Below are 18569 nucleotides of genomic sequence, written 5' to 3'. Positions count from 1 at the left end.
CCCACTGCTAGACATAGGCCTCTTTCTCCTTATAGAAGAAGATTACTCAATGCATTAAGTAGTTTAAACTCACCGGGTGTATTAACAGATGGACAGCTACTAGTAGCCTGTGAGAAATACGATTCATGTAAATGAGCAGAGGCTCGTACACAAAGTTCCCTTGCGTCGTCCCAACCACAGTGAGGGTCAGCGGCGCCCACACAACTAGACCTGGTCTTATAACGGGAACACCGCTCGCTAGATATACGTAGGACTCCTTCATTGCTTCCTATATACAACGACATCTGTTGACGAAAATATGAATTACAGTATCATATAATAAATAAATAAATAAACGCCACACACTCAACGACCCCACTAGGATTTACTTCTGTCGGGTTGGTGCAGAAAAACACACAATAAACAAACACAATACACATGCACCAACGCCCAAACCACAACAAACATCTGTGTGAGTGTGTGACCAATACAAATGTGTCAACTGCGACACATTTACATTGCCCATAAAATTAAAAAGTTAATTTAATATCGTCATATTAAAGTTTGAAATCAAATCACGTTCTATTTTAATTTCTTAATAATTATATTATTGAAAGATTTAAATGATTCGAATCAATACTTAGTATATAACAGTTGTATAACTTACCGTATCTTTAACAAACTGCATCGTCAATATGTCATATCCTCCCTTACTGTCCTTTAATTTCCAAATTTCAATCACACAAGCGCCCTCATACTTCGGTAAGATTGCCAGCTTCAAAATATCATTGTTCTGTTTTGCCACAAACACAACTAGTTGTTTGGCAACATTTTTCGTGTTGGCAACATCAACGGTCACGTGTGTGAACCTTTCTAAGGTCGCTTTGTAAAGCGGCTCGCCGGAAATAGGTTGTATTGATTCATACATTAGGTGGTATTTGTGGTACTCGATAGACTGATGAGGTCTAAAAATATTTAATTGTTATTAGGAATCTAAACATATTACAATTTTAATATATTTGTACGTGTGAATTGAGAAAAGTAAGCTATGAAGCATCTCAACGCAATGAACAAGTTATTATTTTTATATTTAATATAGAAATAAAAATTTATTAAATGGGCATTATTACTATCACAATGTTCTGATCGCAGTCATATTACTCTGAAGTGTGTACAATAAATAAATAAATTATTTGATTTGAACCAAATACACACTAGACTGTTATCGATCGGCAGCTTTTAATTAATATTAAAAATAATTTAAAACCTTTAGAGAGAGAAAAAACTTGATATTTGTATAGATTAAACACTAACCTAGTGTCTGGATTGCAACGGAAATGTTCCCTTGCTTGTCGCGAAGGATTCCGTGGTTCCCATGTCGACATCGGAGATTCTTGTACCTTGTAAGGGCCTTCAAAAGCTAGGTGTATGTCCGACATGTTATAGATACACACAGCGCTACCTGCTATGCTGTTACTGTAAAAAAAAAAAAAAAAAAAAAAAACATGAAAATCCTCCTGGACCCTTGATGAACTTTTTTACACTACTAGAAAGATTTGGTTTTTTTAATCGCTTTACACTCATTACTTATTATAGTAACAGGTTATATAATAAAAACTGATAAACAAATAAATGTTTCACAGTCAACTGCCCCAGTAGGATATGTGTCCTGTGATGGGGTTGACAAACAGACCATGAAAAACATATGTAACTTTACAAATATTTGTCATGTCATGTAGAACACTGCTCCAACAATAATTGTAGAAATACTTATTGTTATTTAGATAATTATTTATATCTTTATTTTATATTTTATTTATACCCTAAGGGTGGCAAACAAGCATAAGGCCACAGGATCTCATAGATGCCTACAAAACCAGAAGCGTCGCACGAGCCTTGCCTACCCTACCCCTGATCCCCACCAGGACTCTGGCCACCTAGTTCACCATAGGAACACAACACTGCTTGAAAACAGTATTATTTAGCTACGATTTTCTCTTAGTTCGAGGTACTTCCCCAGTCAGGCAGCTTCAGATTTTGAGCACAATGTTTACTGCTGTGCCCTACCTCAGTAGAAGAGTTGTATGAAATACGACACGTCGCTATGAATAGACAACGATGATTACTTGTCATTAAGTGCTAATCGCTTCAGCCTGTAATATCCCACTACTGGGCATAGGCCTCTTTCCCCATGTAGGAGAAGGATCAGAGCTTAATCCATTACGCTGCTCTAATGCGGGTTGGCGGATATATTCCCTACTATGAGTAACGATCGTACACTAAAGATGTACTTAGCTGATCTAAATTTTGGCTAATTATTACCTACTATGCCCTATCTCTATGGTAATAATGGTTTAATAAAGTCATGTTATATATGGTAACCTGAAGGTTCCAGAAAAACTTACGCAGGTGTTGTAAAAATAGCGACGAGAATCTTCTCCTGTGCCAAATATTCCACACTTTGAACTTCGTCATAATAAAATGGCACTTCTCCCGGTATAGCACATTTCAGCCTAGCTTTTAGGAATGTACTCCAGTTTTCTTTCATTACCAAATGACCACCAGAATCGTTTTTACAAACGCGAGCGATACGTGAATATATAATCTGAAATAATTATATTTGATATTATTTAACTGGAAATAGTCAAAGAAAAGAATATTTTAAGTGTTTTGTTAAAGCGCAACAATCTTGCACATCTTAAAGCCTCCACTAAAATTTGTCTATTTTAACATATTTGTCAAACATTGTATTTTTTTTTTTTATCAAACCGAGACCAACGTTTCTGTTAATTCTTTAAGAGTTTTCCACTTTTTTGGGTAAAGTCTTAAATATTGGACAGAAACGTGCCTTGGGCAAAATTTGCATTGAAATCTAGCAAACACGCGTTAAATAAAACTAACATTTTTGTTTTCACAAACGATTTTGACAAATTGTTTGATCGTTTATGCAGGGCGTATTAGAGAAGTTTAAAGCTTATAATCTCACCTTTCCACAGTTTAAGTATTCGACAGCGACCTCTCTAAAGACGAAATACACAAAATAATCGTCTTCGAAACTACCCACGAATTGTGGTTCGTTAAGCCAATTGAGGTCGTACTGCGTCGTTCGAAGCATACCTGACTCTCGCGTTGAACCTCCTTTGCTTCTAAAGTTGAAGAAAATGGTATAAATTAGCTATGTAACAATAACTCAAATAATTGGTAATTACCTACCAATTTTTACCATTAAAAATTAATAAGGCAACCGCCTACTTAATTAAGCTTTATTAGTTTCATCTCTTTAGTAAAGGTTTTTGACGAACAAACATAAGACCAAACAACAATATATTAATCCCCCAGTAGGATTTTCTCCTGTGTTGGGGGTCCGGAAACACACAATACACAAACACAACGCCCAGACCACGACTAGCATCTATGTGGTCGATACAAATGTTTGTCGTGAGCTGGAATCGAAACCGCGACCGCCAGCGCAACAGCCAATGCTATTACCGCTGCGCCAACGCGTCGTCATCGTATATATTAATATACCTGTTTATATGTGCCACCCAGTAGTTATACCAGAAAAATAATGACAGCCCAACGTTTGAACTTGAGCTCGTAAGTACGTAGTAAAGATGAATTTTTCAATTTTGAATTAAATATAGCCTGGTCCGGATTTTTCAGGAACCTTATCGCGATTATTTTTCTAATAAACTAAAATAAATATAAAATAATTTTCATCCATTAAGCAGGTGGGTGAAGTTGGTCTCTAGTTCGTACGTCCTGCCATTAGTATTGATACTATTACTTTACACAACTACTTCCATCACTAGTATAGTTATTTAATAACTGATTATCCACTAGTAAATGTCAGAATACAACTAAGACCAACTCTTGGTGAGTACTAATACTAACTACATACATAACTATAATACGAAGTAATGGACCTACCAAACCTATTCTGGGTAGATTTCTAATATCATTTGTAATTTTAAGAAACTACAGAACAACAATTGTCATTATTGTATTGTTGTAATAATTAATAACAATAGAACTATTATTATCGTTAATATTCTTTTGTAACATTTACCTGAAAATAGCAGTATCGGAGCTAGTAAAATCTGTCGGTGTTCCAGCGTAGTACTCGCCACTGCTAGCAAATATAGCGGTCACGTTGGAATTAGGGTTGTATGGACAATTTGCAACGCCCGAAACCCATTCCGACACCATGCTCAACGATTCAATCTGTAAATAATAAAATTATTATATGTTGCTCTTATAGGCTATAGCGTGATGTTTTAAAGCCTACTAAGCGTGTCTTGATAACTAAGATTTAACTGTTAAATAAATTTACAAATTGGAGTATATCTCAAGAACAAAATGAGGGTAAAAAAGAAAAGTTGTTTGTGTGTGTTCACGCATACAATTTTTCCTTTTGTTTATAATTTTAAATATATATTTTTAATATAACCGTTATTAACTATAACTGAGGTAGACCACAGAAGGAAATATCCTGCTCAAAATCTGGAGCAGCCCGACTGGGGAAGTACCTCGACCTTACAAAAGATCACAGCTAAATAATACTGATTTCAAGCAGTGTTGTGTTCCTGTGGTGAGTAAGGTGATCAGAACTCCTGGGGAGGATTGGGAGTAAGGTCGGCAACGCGATAGCGATGCTTCTTGTGTTACAGGCGTCCATAAGATCCGGTAATCACTTACCATCAGGCGAGACGAACGCTTTTTTGCCGACCTAGGTGTATAAAAAAGAAATGAACTATTGACCTTACTTTTTAGGGCCTTATAATTATTTTTTAAATTACGCATTCTAGCATGGGCGCCCATTTAGAAACAATGCAACTATTATTTTTATTATTTATTGAACTAACGAAACAGAAGGCGACGAAAATAATTTAATCAAGTGTAACAAAATTAATAATTTGTGAATTTAAAAAGAGCCCTTGTGATGCACACGGTTGCACATAAATGTGCCCGTATTTTATTAATCTAGGGAACTTTCCCTTGCTTTTAAAAAAGGGGTATGTATAGTCTACTATAATGCACTTATACATTATCCTTTGAGTAATTATTCATATTTTCTTTATTATTTATTACTAAAAGTTAGGTTTTGACCAAAAACAATAAAACAAATTTTAAGATCGAGTCAGTGAACTTATAAATATTACACATAAATAATTATGTGTAATATTTATAAGTTTATAAAGTTAAGTTAAGTTATTTTTTTTTTTATTTATAAGTTCTATATTTTTATTATATGTATAAACATATAATAAAAATATAGAACGATTCTAGTTTTAATAAATTAAGAATATGTCAATAATTATTTTAAAAATGTTGTTTATTATTAACGCGTAAAGATAAATGAGTTGATTATGTTTTAAAACGAGTTCTACGATTAAGACTTAAGTGGGAAATGCCAAAACATTTGTCAGGCGTGATTAAGACAAGGAAAGGAGGTCCAAGTAATTATCGACGACCTTGTTTTATACTAATTATTAAAAATATCAATCGCGGTCTTTTGAGATCAATCGAATTCATTCATTCATTCTATATTTTATAAATAAAATAGAAAAACATCCATTAAATTACATCAATCAATGTATATAAATGTAAACTTAGCTCTTAATTAATTTCACAAAGAGAATTGGATTCATTAAAATCTTTCAACTCAATTATAATTCACGATGACGACAGTATATTGATAGTGAAATTATTTTAAACCCAGTTAAAGTGAAAACAGGAACTACGTAGTTGATTTAATTGGTTTTTAAATACCTCTCGCCAGCTACAGACGGGACTGAAGGCGTTAGTTCCACACGCGAACAGCTTGTGACCGTATGAAAGCAGTACTTTGATATAATTGTGGCAGTTCTCTTCTGTCTGGCCTTTGTATTGACATAGCTTTGTATTTTCCGCCGGTGCGGGCCATTCAGCACGCTCTAGCGAACGGAGTCCACGGAGAGAGAGACGGTATAATGTGTCCCTGAAAGAGAAATAAAATTATTTATTTATTTAATACTTTACTAAACATTTAGAATAAACATTACAAACTGCAAGTCTGGCCTATATCACTAATAATATTAAATAAATAACATTGAGTTTAGATATTTAGTTTAAGCAATATTGTACCTCAATGGGTGTAAGTCAATTTCCTTAAACAGTCTTTAATTTAAATAGCCTTCGAGTCTCGTGAAGTCTCTATAAAACACTACGTTAATGATAGCATATCGCAAAAGTTGATAGCATAATAAAATTGTTCATAATCGTTTCGACGATAAAAGCTAACATCAAAACTAACATGTTATGCATTTATGGGTGAATTTTCTAGTTATTTAGTAACTAAAAGTTGTATCCTCATAGACATATCTATACAAATCAATAAAACTGGTGTTGTAATGTAATAATAAAATAACCGCTTTTTACTAAATGCATATGGATGTATACACGGTACATATACCAAAATAACATTTTTTACAATTTTTGTCTGTCTGTCTGTTTGTTCCGGCTAATCTCTGAAACGGCTGGACCGATTTTGACAGGACTTTCACTGGCTGATAGCAAATGTAATAAGGAGTAACTTAGGTTACTTTTATTTTAAAAAGCTATTTATTTTATAACTCTGCGAACTGAAAAATAACTTTTTTGTTAAAATCCACATAGACGAAGTCGCGGGCACAGCTAGTTAAAAATAAACTTACGTTCAGAGCAATCGGAGATAGATAAAATAAAACGAATCAAATCGAACCTTTTTTTAAATCAAGTATGGAAACACAAGGTTTTAGCGTAATAAAATGATTTCATAAATATTTACTTAACTAGCCGATTCTATGCACTAACTAACAAAATAAACCAGATACATAATATTTACTTTAAAATATTGATAGTTATTATTTAAGGATTCCATAAATCGAACTAATCGCATTAGTTTCATCTAGTGAAAGATGGTAGTTTACGTACTTTTAAACCCGGTAGTAGAGAGAGGTCATATAACATATTTATATTATATGGTTCATAAATATTCGATACAAATAATAATTAATTTCTTACATAAAGTATATAACGAACACTACAATTTGGTTAAGTAATTTATGAAAGTAATTAAGGGACAACAAAATATCTAATAGATCTATATCTATCTATAATATATATAAACGCGAAAGGTCATTCATCACGAAATATCCGAAACTATAACACCTACAAACTTGAAATTTGGCAGGTAGGCTCCTTATAGGACGTAGGCATCCGCTAAGAACGGATTTTACGAAACTCAACCCCTAAGGGGGTAAAACGGGGGTTGCAAGTTTGTATGAAAGTCCTATATTTTTGAAGTAAGAGACTTGAAATTTAAAATGTAAGCTCTATATATGGTGAAAAGGTGTTCAAATAATGTATCTTTAGAAATCAACCCCTTTTTGGGGTTAAAACGGGGGATAGTAGGTTGGCTCACTGATCACGAAATCTCCGAAACTATAACAGTTACAAACTTAAAATTTGGCAGAAAGGCTCCTTATAGGGCGTAGACATCCGCTAAGAACGAATTTTACGAAATTCGACCCTTAAGGGGGTAAAACGGGGGTTGGAAGTTTGTATGAAAGTCCTATGTTTTTGAAGTAAGAGACTTGAAATTTAAAATTTATGCTCTATCGATGGTGAGAAGGTGTCCAAATAATGAATCTTTAGAAATCAACTCCCTTTTGGGGTTAAAACGGGGGATGGTAGGTTTACTCACTCATTACGAAATCTCCGAAACTATAACACCTACAAACTTGAAATTTGGCAGATAGGCTCCTTATAAGGCGTAGACATTCGCTAAGAACGGGTTTTACAAAACTCGACCCCTAAGGGGGTAAAACGGGGGTTGGAAGTTTGTATGAAAGTCCTTGTTTTGAAGTAAGAGACTTGAAATTTAAAATTTATGCTCTATAGATGGTGATAAGGTGTCCAAATAATGTTTCTTTAGAAAGCAACTCCCTTTTGGGGTTAAAACGGGGGATGGTAGATTGACTCACTCATCACGAAATCTCCGAAACTATAACAGCTACAAACTTGAAATTTGGCAGGTAGGTTCTTATAGGGCGTAAACATCCTCCATCATCTCTAAGAACTAATTTTACGAAACTCAACCCCTAAGGGGATAAAACGGGGGTTGGAAGTTTGTATGAAAGTCCTATGTTTTTGAAGAAAGAGACTTGAAATTTAAAATGTATGCTCTATACATAGTGAGAAGATGTCCAAATAATGTGTCTTTAGAAATCCATTTCTTTTTGGGGTTAAAACGGGGGATGGTAGGTTGACGTACTCATCACGAAACCTCCGAAACTATAACAGCTACAAACTTGAAATTTGGCAGGTAGGTTCCTTATAGGGCTTAGACATCCGCTAAGAACTGATTTTACGAAAATCGACCCGTAAGGGGATAAAGCGGGGGTCGGAAGTTTGTATGAAAGTCTTATGTTTTTGAAGTAAGAGACTTGAAATTTAAAATGTATGCTCTATAGACGGTGAGGAGGTGTCCAAATAATGCATCGTAATCTATATATATAAAAGAGAAAGGTCACTAACTCACTCATCACAAGAACTCAAAAACCGCTGGATGGTCTATCTATCCAGGTTGGACAAAGATAAAATTTGGCAGGGAGGTAGATTATAGTTAGCAGACGTCCGCTAAGAACGGATTTTACGATATCCCACCTCTAAGGAAGGGGGTTTAATTGGGGTTGATAGTTTGTATGAAACATATACAGCCTGAAAATAGAACTAAAAATGTGGTGTATACTGAGGTTTTATACAAATAACTACTAAATTATACTAAATTGTGTCTTTTAAAAAGTTACTAAGTTTGATATGCATTTCAAGTGACTGAAATAAAAAAATAATTTGCGTTAAACATCTTAATAGTAATGCATATCTGCATAACCACGCGGACGTAATCGCGGGCAACAGTTAGTGTATTATAAAACAACGTCTCCAAAAGTGTATGTGATCGATTCGCTCAAAATCTAATGAACGGATTTTCATGCGGTTTCACCATTGCAAAAAGGGCTCCACCATAGGCAAGAGGAAGGTTTACGGAACGGCTAAGCCGATTTTGATGAGAGTTTCACTGGAAGTTTGCCGGAAAAACTTTGTGACATACTAATTTCAACGCGGGCGAAGCCGCGGGCACAGCTAGTAATATATAAAAGTAATCGTTGAAATGTATGTTCGTGCAAAACTTCCGAACTGCTCCAATTTTGGATAAGCAATTCGTTTTTTTTTTTTTTTTTTGTTTTATCGTCAGGATAAAGTTCGTAAAAAATCGACAAATCCAACAAAAAAAAATGTGCTAATAATGCTTCATGTAGTAATAATGTAATTTGACAACCCCGTTGGCGTAATTTGTAGTTTCCCTTCTGCTACAAGGTATGGTGGGCTCGATCTGAGTCTGAGTGTGGTATATTTTTTTATACATTTGTTATTTATATGTAAGTTGAAACAAAATGAAAATGTTTTTATATGCCTGCAACACTGGCAAGTAGTCTAGCTCAGCTAGAGACAACCGTGCGTATGTTACATTTATTTTTTTATTGAATTGCATGTACTTTTAAAATCTATTACTTTTTAACTAGCCCTTTGTCGCAGTTTGTAGTGACCCTGCTTTCTGCTCCGAGGGTTGTGGGTTCGATTCCCACCCCGAGTCTGGGTGTAATATAAATATTTATTTATATATTCATATATGTATTATTTATAAGTATGTTTATTGAATAAAAAATATGTAGCTATACCAGTCTGCTGTTACCTATAACACAAGCATTAAGTTGCTTACTTAGGGAACAGACGACCGTGTGTGTATTGTGTAGATATTTATTTATTTATTTATTATTTAAACTACAATCTCGCAATATGTAAATTGCATTGACGTAAAACCTATAGAATATAATTTATAGAGTGCCTGTTCTCCGCGTAACTAAGTAATAAGCGGAGTATTATTACCATAACGTAACACATAAACACACGTATCCGATTGCTTACATTTCAAAAACTAAACAATATTCCCAACTTCTAAACTATAAACAGTTACATCAAACATGAGTTTACATCAATAAGCATGTACCGAGCATAATGTAACAAATAAAGAATGTTTACGCATATGCAGTTCATAATAAGATTCCTATAAAAACTTTTGGAAGACTCGACCTCGAGAAAAATCGACCGTTCCAGCGGGGAACGAACCTGCATCTCCGACTGACCGTGTAACTCTAGCCAATTAAGCAATTGTTTGTTAAAGTGTTGATTGTTTTTGCTGCACTGTTAATCACATAAATTGTATCTATTTTTTTCTGTAAATAAATAAATAAATAAGCTATGGAACAATGTACCCGTTAGATCGAAATTTTCGATATGATGATTTTATATTCGGTCTAAGTTGATATGATATTTAAAAAATGTTTAGAATTCCGTAATGTGTGGATAACACAAAAATAAAATCGTACGTTTAAGATATTAAGAAGTTATATAATAGATAAAAGATATTCATAACAATCAAAAACACGAGATATGAACAACATTAACTCGCAATAGACCCGCTATTGAGCCATGGTCTGTAATTCTTTATATAGGAAAATATTTTATTTTTATATCACCAAGTTACTCAACTGCGAGGTGGCGAAAAATTGTTGTTTATTATATGTTGTTTATTATATAACTGGGATTGACAAATATTCGTGTTCTTCGAAGCATAGTGCGAAAGTCTGGCGAGTACTCGCAACACAACGTTAATGGCGTTAAATAACTTTAAGAAAAAACAAATAAAACTTGACTGTATTGCAATTTAGCGTTTTACAGTGGCTACTTTCCGAAGCCGTTATGGTACTCTCATCATTATCGCTATGTGGATTGGAAAGTGCTTATGGAAGTAAAATGAACTAGCCCCGTCCACAAGTTTCCTATCTTTTTTATCAAAGTCCCTACAACTTCACTTAATCGTAAGTTTATCTTAATCATAACGAAGCAGTATCACTAATCATACCATAATTAATATTTCACTTGAATCGTGCATCAAGTAATTTACGCTTACGCTTCAGCCTGTAATATCCCACAGTTGGACATAGGCCTCTTTCCCTATGTAGGAGAAGTATACGAGCTTAATCCACCACGCTGCTTCAATGCGGGTTGGCGGATATATTCCGACTATAAGTAACGATTGCTGTCAGGTGTACACGATAACAACCAACAAAGTAGTTTGCAAAAATTTAAATAACTAGAGACCTATATTGACAGCTGTCAACAGTTGAATAAAATCATGGTGTGTTGTGGTAGTGTTCATTTTATAAACTAGCTGTGTCCGGACCTCGTCCGCGTGGAGTTTGACAAAAAAAATTATTGTTCAGTTGGCAGTTATAAATTAAATAAATTTCTAAAATAAAAGTAGCCTAAGTTACTCCTTATTACATCAGCTATGTGCCAGTAAAAGTTTCAGAGATTAGCCGGAACAAACAGATAGACAGACAACAATTGTAAAAAATATTATTTTGGTATATGTACCGTGTATACATGCATATTAATTTAGTAAAAAGCGGTTATTTTAATGTAACTAACACACTCCAATTTTGTTTATTTTCATAGATTAAATAGTAGAACAGAACAGATCGGAATAGGTTTTAGGTCCAAAGGTTTGGGCTGGGCGTTGATGAATGAATTAGGACTTCTCTTTGTATATAAAAAAATAGAACGACCTACACATAAAACTGCTTTCCAAAATGTGGAACATAGAAGTGCTAAAGGAATCTGGAATCGACAAGATATCAGAAATTTGACAACTTCTACACATCCATCAAAATTATAAAAATGAGAGAGTTGTGCTAATTTTAGCAATTTCTAGACCGGTTTAAGCTAGTCAACACATTAATATCAGAGTTTTATTAAAGACAACGATATTCAACAGTTTTTTGATATTACGATACTTATACTGATACTAACCTTAAATGCTCAATCAAGTTTTGTATAATATTTTTATAGATAAGCTAAATTCATCATAAATTACAATAATACATGAAATTAGCGATATATTATTGAGTAAACGAAAACTTGACCTGCTCTCCTTGTTACAGTCACTGTTTTATCGTATTCATATGAATAGTAAATAGGCAGCCCACGTGTGTTCGTGCGCGTTAGTGCGCTTGCATGAATTTTATAAACAAACATAAAACAGTGTCGGATTACTCGCACCTACTAAGTTTCGAATAAAACGCGTTTAAACACTCGGCAACGTTCTGAAACGTGATTATACTACTATTACATCCACGGTTCCTGATACTGGCAACTTTATCTCTCGTATTTTATGGGAGTATAAATGATTTAGTTCCCGGTCTATGTTTTACTTAGAAAATGAATATAATGCTGTTGTTTTCCTTTCGACACGTTTCGACTTTCTATATGCTATAGTCGAGCGTAACAAGCACTGTAATCTTGCTAACGTGGTAATGTGTTCGCTGTGACACTAATATTTGACAGTTCAAATTATTCTACCTGGATGGCAATCAAAATGAAAAAAATACTTTATGCTACATACTACATACTATCAACTACTAACATTAATATGTCTAAAATATTATTACGCTTCAGCCTGTAATATCCCACTACTGGGCATAGGCCTCTTTCCCCATGTAGGAGAAGGATTAGAGCTTAATCCACCACGCTGCTCCAATGCGGGTTGGCGGATATATTCCCTAATATGAGTAACGATCGCTATCAGGTGTACATGATAACAACCGGGACCGACGGCTTAACGTGCTCTCCGAGGCACGGTTGGGAGACCCCACAAGGACTGCACAAACACCCAGACCACGGCAAACACCTGTATGGCCAATACAAATGTTTGTCATGTGCGGAAATCGAACCCGCAACCGCCAGCGCAACAGGTACAATCCATGGCTGTGACCGCTGCGCCAACTCGATGTCACATTATTATTATTTCAAAATGTAAATCTTGTTCCCTACAAAAACATCAACCTTTAATAGGTACACCTAGGCAAGTGTAAACGTATGATATTACTTTAATACTGTCTGAATACTATCTTAGTCCTAGTTTAGAGGCGTTAGTGTTTTTTACACAAATATTCATATTAAACAATTTCTTCCTAACACCACTTAACCAGCTAACAAGCTATTAAGAACAGTTACAGCCATAGTTAAGAACAAGAAATCCGATATGGACTGTACAAGACGGGAATGTAATAGAAAACAACTGCGCAGAGATTTCACATTTTGTGGCTCACCACGAGCCCTAATGCTTGCAAAAGCCCCCACTATTCTATAAACTAGCACGGTGTGTAATATCATCGTATATCCAACACCAAGTGATATCGCATTTCAATGCGATACGGAGTAACTGTATAGTCCTAGGAAACTATCAATCCCTAAGGTCGCTGTTTATCTAATATGCTGGGCGATGGAATACTATTTATGCTGTGATCACCGGGCTGACTTATTTTGTAAGAAATATTAAGATTTATGGTTAAATACAACAATAACATTTTTCAAGTTTTATTTACATTATTAAATTGTTATGATGAAAGTCTGGTGCAGTTGTCAACGCAACTGAGTGTTGCGCGTTCTTCTCTCGATCCTAGCTCGTGTTGTATGTATGTTTCTATAGATCATACAGATGTTTACCTTGATCAGAGCATTTTATGTCTAATTCCAGAACTACATACCTTTTGCCTTTGGACAAATACATGAGATAGATTACATATTTTGTCTTTAGCATAATATCGAAAACAGTCATAGATTTCACTGCTATTCCACGCGATAGACATAGTAAAGAATCAGCCTCGCTCTATAATCCTGGAAGACTATCAATCCGTTATACCTACGTACGATTGAAGCAGGCCAGAAGGTCACTCTTTGTGTAGCCAGTATTGTAACTTTCATAATCCGAACAAAATTACGATCGTTTGCAATTGTTACGATCACAGCCATATTGGTTAAACAAAACCTTACTGGATATAAGAATTACGAATAGTCTGTACGAATAGTCTGTAGTGCATAAGGCATATCTATAATCCTTTTAGGTTTTCATCAATTAAAATTCGAGACAATAAAAAATATACTCTGCATAGATATTTTTGCTTAATTTGACACATGTCATTTTTTAATTATTATGGAAACGGTGTCTTAATTACACAGGTCTAATACTTATCATAAATCTTATTAATGAGAATTATCTATCACAATTTGCGACCTCGCCTAAGATAAGTGTAGCCTAATTAGACGTTAGATTAGCGACATAATTATCAAGACAGGTATTATTATAAGGAAAAGATGATTAATGCGTGCAGTTTATCAAATAAGTCATGAGCTAGAAAACCTGCGGAACTGGATCAAATATAACTCCTTATTAAGATAACTAAGTTATTCAAGTAGAAATGTAAAACTTCTCTTAACTAATATTTTATATAACTTTCATCACATCCTTTGGTGGAAACTATAACTACTATGAAAGATACAAGTAATTAATGAGTCGTTTATCCGAATAAGAGAGTTCTAGTATTAAATAATAAAGTATATTAACAATACTGCTATGTGAGTTACCGCTTGATAGCACTGCAGGAAACGGAAGGAATAGATTTAATTTAAATTGTAACATTCGAAACATACCAAATAGTAATTCAAAGTTGAGTATAAGTAGAATTCGTTCCCCTCTCTACGTAAATACAAAAGACAATTTCAGAGAAATTCGTCGCTCAATACTAATGGAAAGACGAAAAAACTAACCGAGCTTAAATAACTTTCGTTATGGTAACGCATAAAAACCCGCTTCGGTTCGTGTCTCCAACTACAATGTTTTTATAGGACTACGTTTAGAGAAGCCAATTGAACTTGTTTAAATGCATAAACGATACGATAACTTGTTATATTGCCTTGATTTACAGCGATAAAAATAGATCTAGGAACATTAGTTACATCTACATATCATTACATACTGCAGCTTCAAATTACATGACTCTTTGGAATTTAGGTTCCTTCAAAACTAATTTAAGCAATCACTACTAAATTAAACTAGTGCTAAGCGTTGTACCATTTGAGTATTCTTTAAGTTTATATTATGCTCATAGAACAAGATTTTTTATAGCTTTTGTCAGTATAAAATAACCTTCAGTTCGACATGAAGGAGTAATTTGAGACTTTAAAGTTGTAATTTGAACACGTTTGTCTTGTGGTTAATTTTTTTTATTAAGGTAAACCGGACAAAATAAATATAACTCGAAATAACATTTGAATCGGCATAAGTCTATAAAAATGTAATAATAACTTACTCCTTTATGAGACTTTCACAGGCCTTAACCCAATTCTATCATTAGTGGTTTTTAGTGGTACCTACTACTGGAATGAAATAAAGTAGTTAGTACTACTATAAAAATTAATATAAGTACTCCATTTATTAAAATTGAAAAACTTAATAAATACGAGCCATAGACATGAAGAGTACATTACGTTTGAACAGTAAAGTTTATAGGCATAAAATAAAATAATATAAAATAACTCCCATTCTTGTTATCATAAAATTACAACAAGGATAAAACAATTTTACTCAAAAAACGTTTTGAACAGTTTACAGAGGTTATTAAACTAGTTTCTTCGATATAGAGGCGAGAAGCGGTTGGGCAAACATTGTGTTTTAATAGCTGGTCATACGCAGGTTGGTTACACAGAAAATTGACATGATATGGTAAACACATTTTGTTCTTTCATATATACCGACAGTTTACGCAGTTTATGAAATAGTAAACTTACCTAACTATTATTACATTTTTTTCTTGCAATAAAACTTATATAAATATGTTCATATAATAATATGTTCATATGTATGTTACATAACATTTTTGCGCCCCATCCCACACTTCTTATTTAGTCCTCTGCCCAAAGGTTCCCTGGAAGAGTTCGCTGTATTGGCGATCAGGCCGCCTGTTGCAACTGATGCAAATTCTATTTTTATATATCATTTGTTATGCTGTTAAAACCTTGTATTAGTGTGCGAAAGTGTAAAGAAACAAATAAAAATAAAATAAAAGTTGAGCTGCATCTTTTATACCCAATTTATTTGATAGGGGTAATTTTAACAGCTAGTAATAAAGTCCTTGTAGGATTTTGATTTTAGATAATTCTTTCTTTGATACTGTGCTTCTTGTCTGTGTTTCTTTGATGTTCTCGATTACCCTGACCCTGACAAAATCTGAAAGACTACTAATAACACACTCTCTCATGACCATTGGTTGACTGGAAGAGATCTCTTCTAGGAATAAGTCCACGTTTGCTATTACCATACAATTATTTTTCTGTATATTCTTTTTTAGTGCAATAAAGTATAAAATAAAGACTCATATAAATGCTTGTAATACTTAAACGGATATCAAACAAGCTTCCCGCAATGTTACATCTTTAAGAAGTTGTAGTTTAGAGGAAGTGTTTTCAAATGTTTAACGCGACAAATGTCAGCTGAAATTACTAACTTACTCCTTAGTATTATGAGATTATGTAGGTAATAAATATATCTCATTAGTAAATATTAAGTTAGAGAAATTATAGATTGCTAACAATATAGATTATAGATAGATTGTAACAACACTATAATTTATGGTTTAAATGTAGACGCCGGCGCTTTAAAAATCTTGTCTCCTTAAAAAAAATATACAAATACAATTAGAGAATACTAAAAATTTATATAACCAAATAAGATAACGCGTGGGTCGAGGATTTAGATAAGAAAACAGTAACACAACAACTTTAACGCCTTCGTCAAAACCACAAAAATAACTACAAAAACGTGAACATATGTGTTATAACAAAAATGAATATTTATTCAAGGTATTTTATAAGTAACCGACTTTAAAAAAGGGAGGAGGTTCTCAATTTAACTGAAAATTGGTGCTTATCGTGTGATATCATTTTAATATGATTGTGACTATTTCTACTATGTGACTATTTCTTCCACTACCTACGTTGTATTTCGTGTTGAATTCATTTTTTTCGTTTGCTAGCAATCAATTATTTTTTTACAAATCATAAAAAATGGTGTAGATAAAACTACGAGAGGACATTTTGTAACACATAATATAATTTTAAACAAGTTGTAATATACGCAAACAATATATTAAACGTTGATTAGCATATAAAACATATTTACGTAATAAATTATTTTAATTACAGTAAGTCATTTTATTCTAATATGGATAGAGACAGCAAGGTGATCACTAAAGTGATATTAAGAACGAATGCATTACGTTAATTCATCAAGTTCATATATTATGGCGATAATTTGGCATACAGCAATGTTTTGGTCCGTCGCTTGATTTGCACATTGGCCACAGTACATTTGTATAAGCCATACTGATGTTTGTGTGGTCTGGGCGTTTGTATATGTGTATTTCCTGAGACAAACATAAGGTTTTTATTTTTTGTTGAGGGCTATTAAATTTGCGACGATTTTCATCTATTAATTTTCTAAATTGTGGAATGAGAAATATCTAGTACAATCGATGCTCACATCAACCTATCACAATCCACTACTGAACATAGGCCCCCACAAGTTCGAGCCAAAAATGGCGTGAACTCATGTGTTTTGCCCATAGTCAGGCGGGTTGGTGACCGAAGGGCTGGCTTTGTCGTACCAAAGACGCTGCTGCCCGTCTTCGGCCTGTTTATTTCAAAGCCAGCAGTTGGATGATTACCCCGCTCGCATCGGTCGGCTTTTTAAGTTCCAAGGTGGTAGTGGAACTGTGTTATCCCTTAGTCACCTCTTACGACACCTACGGAAAGAGAGAAAGTGGCTATATTTTTTAATGCCGTAACCACACAGCAATCGTGCCTAGTTTCATTCAAATCCATTTACTAGATTTAGTGTGATGCTCTACCGAGCTAAAACAGATCTTTCGTTTCTTAGAAAAAAAAATCGAGTATCCAAAACCACTTGAAACCCGAAATATACATAAACCTTTGAACGTATTGCTTATTATATTCTGGGTGGTAACTTTATATCATAGTTTGATAAAAAGAGTCCTTCATTATAGATTTATATATAAACCTCAAGCAATCCGATTCATATCAAACATCATTAGAGATAAAATCTACTCCGGTCAAGTAAGCGGTAATTTGGTAAAGATCGGTGGACGCTAAGAGTATCGCATAACATAATGATTTAATTAGTTAACCAATCTCAAGAAAATAACCACAAAAACATAACAACTGAACATTTAAAACACATTAAACTAAAAGCGAGCTGCATTAAAATTGATACTGACAACCGGTCGATATCACTTGGTGTTATGAAAGCGGCCTGGGAATTTTTGTCTGTTTTCGTAGAGATCTCATAAAGCACAAAATAGATCTTTATCCGGTTTTGACACAAGACGTATTAATTTCATTAATGTCAGTAATAAAATCATCATGTTTTAAAAATTTTGTAATATACGGCTGTTTTTGTATGTTAATTAATTTTGAATTAAATGTTAGTCAACCTCAAAGGAAGTTTGTTAACCTTTCTAAAGCCGTTAAGGCAGTACGTAGGAGTGTTTCTAGATTTAAAATGATCTAGTTACTCAAACATATATTGTGTA

General features: G+C 33.8%; 1 protein-coding gene across 1 annotated transcript in view; it reads right to left on the bottom strand.

Annotated features, from left to right (window-relative positions):
* LOC123663866 (semaphorin-5B) overlaps positions 1 to 18569 on the bottom strand; it is a 38573-nt gene that overhangs the window by 13633 nt on the left and 6371 nt on the right. Inside the window, exons 3-9 of the mRNA XM_045598511.1 lie at positions 5752 to 5959; positions 4049 to 4203; positions 2966 to 3125; positions 2385 to 2584; positions 1294 to 1455; positions 647 to 944; positions 74 to 284 (exon numbers count right to left, since the gene is read on the bottom strand). Coding sequence (XP_045454467.1) covers positions 74 to 284; positions 647 to 944; positions 1294 to 1455; positions 2385 to 2584; positions 2966 to 3125; positions 4049 to 4203; positions 5752 to 5959 — 1394 coding nt within the window. The remainder of the gene's footprint in view (positions 1 to 73; positions 285 to 646; positions 945 to 1293; positions 1456 to 2384; positions 2585 to 2965; positions 3126 to 4048; positions 4204 to 5751; positions 5960 to 18569) is intronic.

The sequence above is a fragment of the Melitaea cinxia genome, chromosome 21 (assembly GCF_905220565.1).
Source record: "Melitaea cinxia chromosome 21, ilMelCinx1.1, whole genome shotgun sequence".
Lineage (NCBI taxonomy): Eukaryota > Metazoa > Arthropoda > Insecta > Lepidoptera > Nymphalidae > Melitaea > Melitaea cinxia.
The sequence above is the reverse complement of the archived record's forward strand: the minus strand, read 5'-3'. Positions and strand labels throughout refer to the sequence as shown.